This window comes from Alosa pseudoharengus, unplaced genomic scaffold (genome assembly GCF_046254945.1).
Source record: "Alosa pseudoharengus isolate Yale_2024_CS ecotype anadromous, Long Island Sound unplaced genomic scaffold, YU_APseudo_1.1 YU_APseudo_1.1_scf_9, whole genome shotgun sequence".
Lineage (NCBI taxonomy): Eukaryota > Metazoa > Chordata > Actinopteri > Clupeiformes > Clupeidae > Alosa > Alosa pseudoharengus.
This window is the reverse complement of record NW_027468881.1, coordinates 18,274,064-18,289,920: the sequence shown is the minus strand read 5'-3', so window position 1 is coordinate 18,289,920 and position 15,857 is coordinate 18,274,064. Positions and strand designations below refer to the sequence as shown.

The window sequence follows — 15,857 nt, the reverse complement described above, 5'->3', positions numbered from 1 at the left end:
TCCCTAATTCTATTCAGCAATTATAGCACCAGTTTCGGCGTTGATGCAATCCTACACTATCAGCATATGTAGATCATTTCTGCATTTCATGAATAATTTGCCAAGAGAACTAACCAACTGATGGACAGGGATTATGATTAACACACACACTAACACACACACACACACACACACACGGCAGTTAGTTTGCTGTCTGATATCTTACGGTCTGCATGAGGGTGGACTCGGAGTTGGCCACCAGCACGAAGACGTCAGCGTCCAGGCAGAACTTGTCTATCCAGCTATCAAGCTCAGTGGTGACGTCAATACCAGGGCTGTCAAAATACAGAGACATGGAGAAATTTGTCCCAGCATATAACACACACACTTACTAAAACAGGAGAAATATAATAGCAACAGAGGAGTGTGATCGGTGTGTATGCATACATATGACGTGTGTGTGTGTGTATATGTCTCCTCACCTGTCCACCAGCACCAGGTCATCTCTAAGCAGCGCACACTTGCCTTTGGGCCACATCACACACACCAGACTGCCCGCATCCAGATCCTCATCCTGATGCAGCGCATGGGCCAGCTGGTTCACCGTCTACAGACACACACACACACACACACACAGTTTAGAAGTTATCAGTCTGCAGCATGGAACTCATCTGTTTGGTTTAGCACGTTAACTTTGTTTAACTAACGCAAGGCTGCAAAAAAGGCCGGTAATAATGAGTCCCCTTACACTGAGGCATGTTAACAGCAGCAACACTACGGGCCCTAATTCAAATACAGGGCAAAGACCCTGGGCCACAGGCATAAATATACATCATAGGTCACTAGCAAAATACATAGTTAAATAACAGACTTGATTACATGTGGTAAGACTGAACATCGATCGGCTGGATCAGGACCGTCTCGGAATCCCCCACAACCAATTGACATAATGGAACGGTCCAATACCGCCCGGAAACAATAAACAGTCCATGGGATCCAGTCGGCCCTCCTTTGCCACCGGACCTTCAGAAGCCGGAACGAGAGGACGACGCCATGAACGCGAATCGGTAGCTATCGGTTGACAAACATTAATACTTGACCCAAGTTTACGCGTCTTAACTCAGACAAACAATAAACATGCCACCATTGCTAATAGATCAGTCTTGTGTCGTTTCTTACACATCTTAAAAGTGCTAGCCACATAGCAATGGCCCATGGATGAATGTGTTGTGTGTGTGTGAGCGTGTGTGTGTGCGCAAATATCAGCTGATGTGTAGAGGACGAGTGCCGACAGTTCACCAGTCATGTGCGGTCGTAGCTAGACCGTCACATGCATGAAGTGAACTAACAGCATCATGTGGCATGAGACAGCTATTAGCTGACCCACCGCTGTTTGTTTGCAGATCTTTCTCATGGTATTAAAATAGATTTTGCATAGTTATTAGCTATTAAGCAAGCTTGAGTTAGACTTTAAACCTTGCCCAGCCCAATGGGCCAAATGACCTTGCAGCAACCCTAACAGAATGAGTGTGTGTGCATGCGTGTGTGTGTGTGTGTAAAGAACTTTAACTTCAGCCAGTTGCCATGTGATGCTCTTCCTGTAAGGAACGGGTCTTTCATTAAGAAGTAATTCCGGAGAGCAGGCTCGCAACTCAGGAGCACACACACACACACACGCACACAAACACACAGTAGTGAGTCTAGGACGGATCTAGGTCTGCCACAATATTGTTAACCGATATCGTCCCGTGAAAGATTTTATTACAAATTCCCAGAACACAGCACAACATCCAGTGCACAATGTGGCTTTAAGTCACCAAGCCCTGCATGGGCCTTACTCGACAGCAAAAGCACGCTATGAAGTGTGCACAATGTGGCTTTAAGTCACCAAGCCCTGCATGGGCCTTACTCGACAGCAAAAGCACGCTATGAAGTGTGCACAATGTGCTTTATAATGATAATGTATCACAGGGCATATGCAAACTGCAAACTTGTTTGCATACAGCCATCTTCTGATGTACAATAACCAGCATCTAAAGTTTCATGGAAGCTGAGTAAATGTGTTTGTAACTTTTTTACCTTCAAAATAGTTTTCGTTAAATGTGTTCTCACCAACCAGCAAATAACCCAGAAAATAAAAAAAATGCAAGAGGGAACTGTATGTTTATGTGTTTATGTATTACTGTGTATGTGTGTGTGTGTAAGAGCATGTATATATGTGACAGGGCAGGAAATGATGTGGCTGAACTTCACATCAACTGCAGAGGAAACACCTCAGGGAGATCAGTCCCAATGGGACTAACAGGAGGATGTTTATGAGGCGGAAGAAAGAAAGAAGGAGGGGGGGAGAGAGAGAGAGAGAGAGAGAGAGAGAAAGAAAGATGAGTGATATGGGAGTCAACACAAGAGAGACACAGATGTGAACAGAGACACAGATGTGAACAGGCGAAGACTGCATCAAAATAAGTGCCCAAGTGACCAGGACCGATAAGAAGAGAAACTGACTGGGATGTGAGAATCTACAGAGAGAAATGTGTGTTTGTGATATGTTTGTGCATGTCTATGCTCGCTCGCACGCGTGTGTGTAGGGGTTGAAAAAGGCCAACATCTGCACTGCTCTGGATCCTGCAGCTCTGGAATGTTAAAACACTGATAAGCCTGACAGAGTTCTGCCTGCACTACAAGGAGCTCTCTAATTTTGGACACATACATCACCCCCCACCCCCCCCACCCACACACACACAGCAGAATCTGTGCCAGCGTGTCACTAACTTAGCTCCTTCGGGACCTCCCTGCCCCCACTAACCCACAGACTGCCCCTCTGTAGGGTAAAGGCCAAGACAGGAACCCTGTGGTGACCATGCAGCGTGCAGAGATAATCTGACCGTGCCACAAGGAACAGCGGCAGGAATGAATTCCTCCATCTCCACCTCTAAAGTTAATTTCATCTGATGCACCATTCAGCACCTCCTACAACTCGGGGAAGACAGGAGTAGATAGACCAGGGATTCCCAAACTGTGGTATGTGTACCACCGGTGGTACGCAAGCTTCCACTAGGGGGTACGCAAGATGAAAAAGGCAATGTCAGAAAGGTGTTAAAAATGTTGCACATTTTGATTTTGTTATTTGTTATCATGTAGGGCAGCTAATTAAACATGATGCCTGGAATGTGTCAATAGCATGTGTTATGTTTTTATGTGTAGGGTGTGGTGGGGGTACGCGAGCAGAGTCAGGATGTAGGTGGTGGTACGCAGGGAAAAAAGGTTTGGGAACCGCTAAGAAAGACCATTCTTGCATTATTCTTAAAGCTGGAAATCCTACAAACATTTGATATCTGATATATATCTGATATATAACATTTGATATATTTGATACAAACACGATTGCTATCTGTTCAATAGACAATGGTGAATGTTGATCTTCTACATAGGTAATCTGTGGGATTTACAGTATGGCTCATGATTAAATAAAGCATAAGAATCGTAGTTGTGGTTCATAGGTAATCAAATGTATGGTTCATGATTAAATAAAGGATCAGCCAGGCGTATCTTACCTGTACAGGATTAAAGTTCCCTGTACCTTGATTAAAGTTAATAATTAAGGAAAGATAAATGCAATCTCATGTTTATTCTGCCAAGCCTTTGGCTTTGCAATAACCAGGGGCAGAAAACTATGGCTCATGCAGGAACGCACGTCCAACATTGGGATTCAGTCCAATGACACTGAAGACACCAAATCCTAGCCTGGAGATTGCTCAGATGACTGAACGTGTGGAACACAGACACGGACACACACACACGGACACACACACAGCTGATGGTCTGGTTACCATTTTAGCTGTGAAGTATTTATAGGCCTGCAGACCACTGGCAATGCTATCACCACGAGACAGGGTACTGGTTTTATATCTGTGTGAGTGTGCGTGTGTGTTACCTCACACATAAACTACAGGTATGCATTGCTTTTTCCTCTTAGCAAAGACGTTCTCACATTCTTCAGTTGACAGCAGATCTGACAAGGCTTCTAAAGATGTAAAAGTCTGACCAGAGGGCTCACGTCCAGAGACTGTTACATTTTAAAGGGTAGTGCTACTCCTCACCCCCCACCAAAACTCATTAGGGGGATAAAGTCACACCCCAGTTACCGTAATGTCGTTAATTTGGGCTATACTTGGGCCTCTTACGCGATAGCTAATCCAGCCCGGGACTATTGGGATGCCCTTAAACTAGGCTCTGATTTGGTGCCACACAGCAACCATGAAATCATTCCCCAGAAAGTTACCATAACACAAAACCACTTTGTGGGTAGGTCTTGGCCAAACATACCCAGCTAACAGCAAAGTGTAGGGTATTGTGGGTATTCGGAAGCCATAACCTTGGGGTGTCCTCTACCAGTAGTCTCGGAGACTGGCTGGCTTGCCAAACTGGGTTAATTTCAGACACAGCACTCACTGCCAAGTTCACTCAGTAATGAAGGAAACTACACTACCCCTAACCTTATTGAGGCCTCTTGACCTTTGGGTGGAAGTTCACCCAGTGACATGTGAGACTATACTACCCAGCCTAAATAAAGTCACCTTTATGTCTGTGTTTAAGCTACAAGACAATTAATGAAGCTTTGCCACTCAACAGTTCAACATACCACCTCCCAGAGTTCATGTTAACTCAGTGACATCCAACCAACACTCAATCTAAAAGACGCCAACAGTCATTCATCTGAATGAATGTTTGACCTTCAATCACTAGGATACTCTTCTGGGGCCTGAGTTAGCAGGAAGGCCTTGTTGCATGTCTATTTGAATGTGCGTGTGTGTGTGCGTGTGTGTGTGCGTGTGTGCATGTGTGTGTTCTCTCCTCACCTTGACACTCTTCTTCTCCTCGGAACCCTCTGTGAGCAGGAAGGACTCATTGCCATCAGTGCCTTCGACCCGGAGGAAGCAGTTGGTGGTGTGACCTATCCCCGAGGGGAGCACCTTATCCCACAGCATGGCGTTTATCACTGAACTCTTACCATTGCTCGTCCTGACACACACACACACACACAAACACACACACACACACACACATTAATACCTTGTCTCACAATATGGGATTTACAACATTACCGTTACTGGTCTTGAAAGATACACATATAAACAGTAATATGCATGATATGCAGAACACACACAAATTCCATATCCTCAGACACACAAGCACATTAATAAAAGTGCACAAACACGTGAGTCATGATGACAGCCAGCTGTGCTGCTATATTGCCAGCTAAGCCAGTTAAAACCTTCATCTCTAAACTGCTGACTTCTATGCCAGTAAGCACACCCCCCGCCCCCCACCCTTACAGTCTCTGTGGAGAGGGCAGACGTGCGACGGCATGCTGACCTGCCAAAGAAGGTGACCTTCATGTGCCTGCGGGCCAGCACCTCCCCGATGCCCGCCACCTTGGACAGGTAACCCCGCACCTCTGCCACCTGCTCCTCCGTAGTGACCGGGTCCAGCTCCTCATTTTTGTACGTCTCTGTTTCAAACACCCACACAGATGCACACACAGATGCACACGCAGACACACACGCACACACAAAGAAATATATAAACATTGTTAACAAGGACATAATGTTACACACTATACATCTGGTTGTGCCTACTCTGCCCCTTCTTTTCTGTATGCGTGTGTTTTCAAGGGAAGAGGGGAGGGCCAACACTGTCCTCAACCCACTTAGCTTATTGACTTTAAAAATCTAATACCCATTATGGCTGCCTCTGGACACAAGGTCAGCGTGGCTGCTCTACGTGCCCTTCCGCGTTCACAGGCACGGCAGCTGTTCACCACTGCTTGACTTGTGGCCTGCCTGCAGTGACAGAGCGGTGGACAGGACATTAGCCTGCACACGGCCTGAGAGAGTTAACCCTTCAGTATGTAGCCTTTACAGCACACTGGCAGATGCATCGTCACAAGACACCAGTTAGCAAGCTAATTACCAACTGGGCTACTCTGTCTTTTAGGGAGCTAGCTCGCTAGGTTTATAAAGGCTCCTTTCTGCGGTTTCAACTTTGTAGACCAGCCACCCAGCAACAGGCCATCTGTGTGGGTCTGTCTAAAGCTAAATTCAATTTTTTTTTTCAGTAGCACCGCTTTGGATTATACTCAGTCGACCTGACAGCCATGCACTTGGGGAGCGAACATGTGCCTCACATGAAAGAGACAGGAGTGGGAGACAGAGGAAGAGGAAGAGGAAGAGGGAGAGGGGGGGGGGGGGGAGGGAGAGGGAGAAGGGGGGGGGGAATAACAAGCAAGAAAGAGAAAGAGAAGGTAAAACAAAAGGGGGAAGAGGGAATACTAAATGACATTGAGGTTCATATGACAGATCAGCTGACGGACAGAGAGGCCTCATGTGAAAGAGGGGACACCAAAGACAGAGCGAGAAAAAAAGAGAACGGCAGAACTACACAAGAGAGGGGGAACATTCCACCAAATTCCACAAGCGGAGTGGCCTACAATGTGCCCATGTGACCATTGGCTCCACCCACCATCCAAGAAGGCGGAGCTCTCTTTGATGTAGGCTCCCAGCTGCTCGAAGATGCCATTGATCTTCTTCTTTGCCGTCACAAAGTGCTTGAGCGGCGACGCGTTCACCTCAGCCATTAATCTCTTGTCCTTCTTGCCAATAGCGTTGCTGTTCGGTCGGGTGAAAACCAAAGACATTGCACTGTGGGCAGAAAACACAGAGACAAGAGCATTAGAAAAGATTAACGTTCACATGGTCAGTGATGAGGCCAAGACAGAATGACCTGGGTACTCGTTACGTATGATACCCACAGGAACAACACATCCATCACCATAGAAACCCACAACCAATGATTCCTACATGTGGCTGCTCCTTCCTGGAGGATAATAAGCAACTACACAAAAGAACGCACACACACACACACACACACACACACACGCACACACACCTTATTGTGTCTCCTGGGGAACTACAGGCCACAAACCCAGAGTGGGGCAGAAACAAGAGCACACATGTTGAGCAGAACAGAAGGTGGAAGTGACTCAGGCCCAACAACACAGGCCCAAAAACGCCCTAAAATAACTGCTTGTGAGTCACGGCACAAGAGTGTGACCCGAGCTCTAATGTCTGGAATGTCAGGGGGAGGGGGAGCGGTAGGTTGGGGGGGCTCGCCCTTTAGGGTCAGAGAGTTCCATGACAAAGAGCTGCTTCCTTCAGGCTCTCTTCTCACACACTGCATGGTTACAGACTTGAGGCACAGGCTAGTAGTGTGGACCTAAACATGAGATAATCTTCTCTAGAGAGGAGGAATGTGGTTCTTCATGTCAGAGACGTTATCCCAGATACCCCAACAGCCTACACTAGCAGCAGATGACAAGCTGTTTAAGCAGGTTGAGGTGTGATACAGTCATGCTGCCTAGATGTCTGTAAATCAAAATCTATAATAAATATATGATACCTACAAAACAACAGAGTAAATGGTACTAATAAATTCAGACATCAGAACATTAACCAAGACCAAATGTTTGCTGGGAGTGCAGTTGTGGTTGAGGGCTCTGCCTTCACTTAATATCTTCAGCAAACTTTGTGGTGCTCAGCTAGTCAACAGCAACATAGCTAGTCAACCACTGGACACCGCTAGATAAAGTACCTGGGTTAGGACCACCTTGTGTGTCTACTGATCCTGTTTGACTGCATAGACTAGGATATGTAGTGTCTGTGGGTCTAGAAGACAGGCTTCTCTGTGGTGCTTCCACACAACAAACAAGATATTAACAATAATCTGGATCACAGTGTTTAATAAGGATAAACATCCACTGATGTTGATGTTAATGGATCATTTGGTCTTCTATAACCCGTAAGGGTTCTATTTTAAATTCCTGAGAGCATATTGCGCACAAAGGCATAGGCCCATGCTTTCTTTGCCTGGTTGGTCTCTTTCCGTTTTGATGAGTGTGAAACAGAACTTCAGGTCTCAAACTGAACTACAGCTGAGAACAAAGCCTATTGTACCAACACAACCCAACACCCCAGCTCACCCAATGACCCCCAGCAGCCATCACTCCCACAGTGACAGATGGCTTGGAAAAGCAAAACAAACATCACTCTGGCCTAGTTTCTGGGGCCACCCAAACATGAGAGATATGAAGATAAATATTAGTCACAACTGAACTCACAATACACAGCCCCCACCACACCCATGGGTTTGCAGCAGACATGGTTACCATGAACCGAAGGCTACTGTCGGTTTTTACTACTGTCGGACTTTCACATTTGCTAGTTACTAACAGAGTTTCCCACAGAATTTAATTCTATTTGTGGTGGTAGGTTTGCAGAATTAACTCGAATGCAACAGTTTTTAACAAATTAGTGTAGCGCGGTTATGATTCTAACCAGATTTAAGCACAATTTAGTACAACCTGGAAAATCATTGTGTGGTGGTCAATGTTGATATTGTGGTGGGCCGCCACAAATAAGTCAATGTATGGGAAACAATGACTAAACTACCAGAGAGACATCAAAGTCTGTTAAAACCCATCTCACAACCTCAACATTATAAAAATCAACAGAAAAAAAGTGACAGAAACACAAACACAGAGGTACTGTACCGCTTTTTTTTTTTGGGGGGGGGGGGGCATATGCCATTTCATGTGACATGCCGAAAGTGCTGCATCACCCAAAAAACAGCTGAAGAATGTAAACAAAGGCCACCGAGCAGAGGCCTACCAGTGGGGCAGGTCCACAACAGACCAAGGCCTGTTCTAGATCCAGCCCGTTGTTGGCACTTTGAGGCTTTGGTGGCTGCTATGGCTCATGAGGTATGAAGGCGATGGTCATGTGGGCACAGTGACAGCAAACTTTTTTTTGTTAGCCAGCAAGGTTTCGGTCAGCTCCTAGAGGTGGACAAATATCTCAGGAATCTGGTCTATTATCTGTGCTAGTGATGTTTATTCTGGAGTAGGCTAAGCCTCAGGCTTTCTTGCTGAGCTCAACCGGACGGTACAGAACCACAGGTTAGGCAGAGAGGGTCTGCCCCGATTACCACAACCTGCTAAACTATCAGGCAATCTGCAACGTGAGGATATACTGCCTGGCTCCACCAGTGTGTGCATCTTTGATTTCACTTCTAGTTTCTATACCACCAGCATGTTTCATGGCCTATGACAGGACAATCATAGTTATTAAACAGCCTAGCCTCTAAACTGACATAGTCAAGAAAATGAACACTTTGAAAATAAGCACAAGAACAAAGAAAGTGCATGACAAATGAACCATAGGACTGCATAATAGTAAAAATAATATGTTTACTGTATAATGTGCAGTGGTCTCTGAGTTCACCGTAAGTTATCCAAGGCACAAAACGCAAAAGTTGCATTCTTACTCTTTGATCTTATACTTAATTCAGTGTGTAATCATCTTTAGGTGCGTACACACAGTTGGCTGTTTGTCTGTGTGTGTGGTGCTGGGAGTAATAGAGTAGATTACCAAACAGCCATTGCTGTGCAAATGGCCATATACTTAAGCCTTTAGGGTACTGACCAGATAGATGTGCAGTCTGTCAGATCCCCCCCAACCTCCACACAAACACACACACCAGCATACGCGTGGTCTCTCGCACACTCGCGCGCACGCGCGCACACACACGCGCACACACACACACACACACACACACACACACACACACACACACACACCTCTGACTAACAGAAATGCAGGGGTGTCCGGTGTCTATATCTCCATTGTGACCTCAAAAATAACCCAATCAAAAGTGCACCACAGGAGTATGGCCAGTTGCTTAGCAATGTGACTGTATACACAGTAGAGACTGACGGATGAATTTAACTGGAGGGGACAGGCCAGCGGCAGCCAAAATGTGTGCAGACAAGACGAGACCAACTGTATGAGACAGGGGTCACCTTCAGAGGTGTGTGTGTGTGTGTGTCAGAAATGAAGAGAGAGAGGGACAAATATAGTATACGTGTGTAGAAAAATCAAGTGAAGTAAAACCTCTCCCTCTTTCTATCTGTCTGATCTATCTGTCTATCTATCTATCTAAGAGAGATGTGCCTCTCTGGTCAGCGGAGATGTAAGGTAACCGTTTAGCTGAAGGTTTCTTTCCTTTGCCTGGTATCTCACAGGCCTTGATCTTAATATCTTTCTACCATATGTCTCAACACTCACATCTGCCATCTTAGGATCTGCGGGCCAAGCCTCATTCCAGGTTGGGCTAAGAGATAACAATCCAGTCAACAAAGGTCTTTCAAGGGAATACCACTACGATGTTGCCTCATCCTGCAAACAGAGCATGAGCTCATTTCTTACCTAATCATTCCATGTTAATGTTTTTGTTCTTGGCAGACACTTTTGTTCAAAGTTACTTACAAGGACATCAATAAACATTGCATTACCATTACCGTGTACAGTTTAAAGTAGGTATATAGCCCAAATAGAAAATAAAATAAAAAAAATAAACAATATTAGTAATAGACTATGTATGACATTACAAAGAATATGTGAGGATCGTAATACGGACATGAACATCCCATCAGGACAAAAGCTTTGTAGGTTGTTCCAAATGTTGGAGGAAACTCCCTAATATACTGGCCGCTGAAAATCCCGGCACGCTGACAACCCCCCACCCGACAAATTTCCCGCACCGCACTAGCGGCAAAGTGCAGGATAAAAGGTACCCAAATGGCAATCTTTGCGGTGCTAAACCTACACATTAACCTCTGCCGATGCAAAGAAAAGAAGTTTAGCGACACCGGCGCATCGATTTTGGCACAAAGTGTGCTCTCTACTGGGTTATCCAGCGTTCATCATGAAACTGGCTCACTATGCTGCTTGACGTATTTGGTATTTCATGTAACGAAATACATAGATATAAATAATATGCAAGTCTTTTTCGCAAGGTCCTATGAAGGACACTGCTAGGTTACATGGCATTTCGATGGTTTTCAAGCCCGGCATCCTGACGCTTCTCATCTCAACACCGACCGCATGCATGTCATTGTCCTGAAAAGAACTACGATAGCTTTATTCAGCCAAACCAATTCGCTTCTCAAAACACGAAAAACACGTGCGATTTGTAATCATGTGTCAGTGACGATGAGCTAGCTGAAAAGGCTTACCTTGATGTTCAGTGACACTCTTAAAGGAAGAAAAGAGTTGTTTTATCGGGCCTCCACGCACTTCACTTCTCGTGACCGCTCACCTACATTCCCAGAGGCAGACTGCCCACTAACCTGTGAAGTCTCTTAGCTTAGACTATCAGTTTAAACCGCCATGGTAAATCAATCTGTTAAACCGATAGCTCGCGTTAAGCTTTCAAACGAAGCCACGGTCAAACGGGCGACTTGAATGGATTAATGAACAAGCCGAGAGAGCACTGGCTACGATGTCGACACGTCCAGCAACACGTTGAAACTCCCATACGACGTTCTTATCAGTAGCAGCTATCCCAATTTGTTGGCCCTACCCCCTCACAGACCCGACTCACAGCTGCTAATGAAACCTAGCATCAACAGTGAAGAGTTAACATGCTACTCCTCCCGCCTGGCTGCTAACAAGTGAAACAAGCTGTGAGTTGAGGCTGCATGGAACCCGGTCGGTCTGGCAGAGAGGCTGGCTACAGTGAATGCATTGGATTTGCACAGTCAAGCTCAATTCATTATGTAATACCGAGGAGGATATAAAGTCCTGGCGTGAACCTCCACGGTATTGGCAAGGGCAAATCTGTTGCGGTTGCAATCCTGGAAGAGACTAGCATGGTCAGTCGTAACGTAATACTCCCCCGCCTGTATGTGCAGACATGTTCAGCAAATCGTTTAAACATTTAATTGTAATATCATAACGTTGTTATGTGCAATTCCCATTATTTATAAATGATCATGATTTTCTAACAGTTGTATCATAAATTACAATCTCCGCACTTAAGTGAATCTTCAGACTAGACAGCTAACGTTAGACATTTTAGAAGCTAGCTTCCAAAACATTGGAATTCAGCATCGCTAGACATTCTCTGCTAGCTGCTATAACCAGGCTCTGCTATAACTTACCAGAGCCCGTTTACTTACTAAACAATCAGACTTGCTAGCTAGCCAGTTAGCTGCTCTCGGCTAATTAAGGTCAGCACTAAGAAATTATTCAAAATATACAGTTCCAGGACATATTGGGTTCAGACAACACATATATTCACTAAAGTAGCTGGCTGGCTGACAAACTGAACGTTGCATGTCACAATCTCATGTGGTTTCGAAACTAACGTTAATGGTAACGTTATCTTTGCTTTGAACAGATGTGTAAGCTAATAGGTCTAGCTAACTTGGCTAGCTACTTACCAAGAAAGGGGGTGATATTACTCAAACTCTTCTTGCATCTTGACCGTGACAGTCGGAATCAGACTCGTATCCTTCGTAGTAAGATATTAGGAGCGACAAATGAGTATCATAGCGAAAGTAAGAATGGGCGAGGCAGCTTGCTACGTTAGTAGTTAACGTAGTTATTCACTGACAATCAGCCCGCAATAACCTAACGTCAGCTAGCAAGGAAGCTGTTAACTTCACACTAACAACAAACGTTAGCAAGACATTGAACAGTTACCCAATGTCCACAGAAATGGCCAGATATACCAAATACGTTAGTCGACCGTACACACATTTACTGTATAATATAGGTGGTAATTAATTGCCCGGAAACGCCATGATGCTTGAATCTTTCTTTATCATACCTCACTGGTCACTGTCTCCGTTACTATTATACGTCATTTTCAAGCGCCAGTACGCCTCTACAATCTTTGTTTCCTAGGCAATTGATTTTTATTTTGGGCGTTAGAGAAAATCATCTAAAGCTCAACGTGGTGGTTACTGACATGGATAACATTGCACAATCTATTCAACGCGCATGTCAACACAGCAGGTTTAATGGTGCACACTGGCTGCTGCACAGTGAGTGATGTCAGAGCCCGTTTAGTCATTCTCTGGTGATGTGTTTAGGTTTGTATGTAGCCTACTGCTCCTGCCCCTGTCCTTCAATGCGGGTGGTCTGCATGGAAGTGTTATAGGCTAGGCTACATCAGACGTGAGAGGTCACTGTGCCCTATGGCCCAGTGGTTTTTAGGGTTTTATCATACAGCTGATTTTATCATACGTTTGATTTAATCGTCTGACTTGTTTTAGATTGTTCAAGTTCAACTCTCAACTTAGACTATCAAACAGTGGTCATGCAATGTGCTTAGGCTAGGCCTATTGTATGAAGATCAACTAATGATGACAATAAGAAATATATAAACAGCACTACAAAGATAAAATAATGTTAAACAAATATAGCCTAATTTTTAAATTAAAAAATAGCCTAAACGGTCAGTGATAAATAATCATTTTATAACTTTCATACCAAAAGTCAACAGATTAACCAAAGGCAGTGGAAAATGCCTAGGCCTAGTTTTTCCATTTCTTTTTAAATACAAGCTACTGTTGGGGCAGAGCTGAACCCTTTGGGAGCTGCTTTGAGCAGTGGGCAGCATAATGTCTAAATGCCATTTCACTCTGTCCAGATCTGAATCTGGGCACTATATCTGATTAGCTGCAATATATCTAAGATCCCAACCAGGTTTATATTGAGCAAACATGTCTACAATATTTTGGGCCCAGACATTTAAGTTTCTTATAGCCTAGACCCGTGTTTCCCAAAGTGTGGGCCGCCAAGGTATTGCGAGTGGGCCGCGGGAGGTAGCCTACTTTTTAAAATTATTTTACATTTTGTAATTAAGGTTGAAATACTGTAGCCTAAAAGTTAATGATTAAATAGTTCAAATTCAAAAGTAGCTATAGATATTTGAATTAACTATTCTTCAAACTGACGCTCATTTGATGTTGATATGGAACATATTTGATGGGGGTCATCATTGACGGATTATGTAACACTAAACTAAAGTGTGTTATAATGGAGCGGTGGTTGTCAGGTGGAAAAATTCAAAGTAAAGTTAGTATCTCAAGTGAATCAGCAGATCACAGTGAACCATGAAGAACATGACTCGTTGGAAGTAGTCTGATGACTACCAGTGGTGGACGAAGTACACAAATCCTGTACTTGAGTGAAAGTAGAGATACACATGGTCAAATGTTACTCCAGTAAAAGTAAAAGTCCTCCTTTTACATTTCCACTTGAGTGGAAGTACAAAAGTACTTGCCTTCAAATGTACTTAAGTATCGAAAGTAAAAGTCCTTATGATTAATACAGTTGCATTTACTATTGTTGAAATGATTCGGCACAGACATGCAGTCATTGAGCCTTTCTCCTCCATTCAAGGACAAAATGAGCTAATAATTTCTGTATGTAGAAAGAACTAAAAACAAACTAATGTGATATCTTATCGTAGATACTTCAAAGTAACCACATTTTTCTTTGTTGAATGCTTTATACTTTCGGACCAAATCAAGATGTTCCCTTTTGTGTTTGATAGTGTCAGATTGTCTATCATTGTCTATCATTTGCTCTATGGCGTCAAGAGGCTAGTTATGGTAACATCAATATTGTGAAAAGGGGTCAACAAGGTACAGTAAATAGTGCATGACAATAACATAGGTTAGGCAAGACCATTATTTAAAGCCTAGCTCTCTTAATAGAAAATATACATGTAAGTAGTAAGTACACATGTATTTGGACAGTCTTTTTTCCAAAAGGAATTTCAGCTGTACTTCAGCTGTCACAAAATGTAGTGGAGTAAAAAGTAAGATATTTGGCCTTGAAATGTACTGGAGTAAAAGTAAAAAGTTTAACAAAATTGAAATACTGAAGTAAAGTACAGATACATGAAAAAGTGACTTAAGTACAGTAATTGAGTAAATGTACTCAAGTAATGTCCACCACTGATGACTACCTGATTTAGTCATGATTTAAATGTGATCACTGAAACTAAGATCCTCATTGATGATTCCACATGCAGGTTTTCGACACAGGTTCTAGCATGTGGTGCCCTAAACTCAATCATCAGTTTCAATCATTCTTCTTAGTTCCCAAACAGAACTATTTCAGTCTTGTCTTTATTTAATTGTAAAGTATTTGTTGTTTTACAATATTATTATATGACCTCTCTGATGTAACTAAAATTGCAGCAGCAGGCTAACATGGTGGTGCATTTTGATATTGTAAACATTATCGAGGAAGAGTGAAACGCAGTTTGCAGTAAAGCTACTAATTATTGCGTAAATTTGGGTGCCCCCTCTGTCCTTTGGTGCCCTATGCAGTGTGTGATGTGCGTGATGGAAGCGGCGGCACTGTGCCCGCTGAATTTCCATATGACCAGTACAATAAAGAGTTCACATATTTTAGTTAATGAAACAGCTACCATAAAAGACACACAAAGAATGTTTGCATTCTGTCTGTTTGCATTGTGTTTTCAAGAGCTTATGCTGCATTCCTGACACCTCGGAAGTCAGATTTGTCCTAGTTGGATTCTCCCAATTTCATTCCAGACGAACTTGGAAGTTGGGACATTGGAATGCCACTTGAAGTCGGAGATCCCACTTCTAAACTCGGGCTAAGTCAATCTACCCCAACTTCAAAGTTGGAACTGAAGTCCGACCTCTGACATCCGAGTTGTATGGAATGCAGCATTACAAGTAGGCTGGAAAGCCTTGCTTTTCAAGGCTTCAACATTTGTTTCGTGAGCTTATAAACTATCTTTGTTACAGCCGTCATTTACTCACATGCCAATTTGCAATAACAATCAGATATGAATTTAACAATGTCAACACAATAGTCTCTTTAAATGTGTGCACCAATAGAGCTTTTATGATTCACAATCTTTAGTCCTATTCAAATTCCAGTCAAATAGGAGTTGAACAGCATGGCATCTAAAACTGCACTGGAACAGTT

The 15,857-nt window shown here is 43.7% G+C and overlaps 1 protein-coding gene across 2 annotated transcripts in view; it reads right to left on the bottom strand.

Moving 5' to 3' along the window:
- Positions 1–12,718, bottom strand: part of mfn2 (mitofusin 2) — a 25,540-nt gene extending 12,822 nt beyond the window's left edge. The window contains exons 1-6 of one of the 2 annotated variants that reach the window (XM_076277426.1): positions 12,320–12,718; positions 6,502–6,680; positions 5,356–5,491; positions 4,839–5,001; positions 462–586; positions 206–314 (exon numbers count right to left, since the gene is read on the bottom strand). In XM_076277426.1, the coding sequence (XP_076133541.1) occupies positions 206–314; positions 462–586; positions 4,839–5,001; positions 5,356–5,491; positions 6,502–6,676 (708 nt within the window). In that variant the 5' untranslated portion in view covers positions 6,677–6,680; positions 12,320–12,718. Of the gene's footprint in view, positions 1–205; positions 315–461; positions 587–4,838; positions 5,002–5,355; positions 5,492–6,501; positions 6,681–11,110; positions 12,212–12,319 lie in introns of those variants that run through there. The other variant, XM_076277427.1, reaches the window with a different exon arrangement.
- Positions 12,719–15,857: the final 3,139 nt, after the last annotated feature.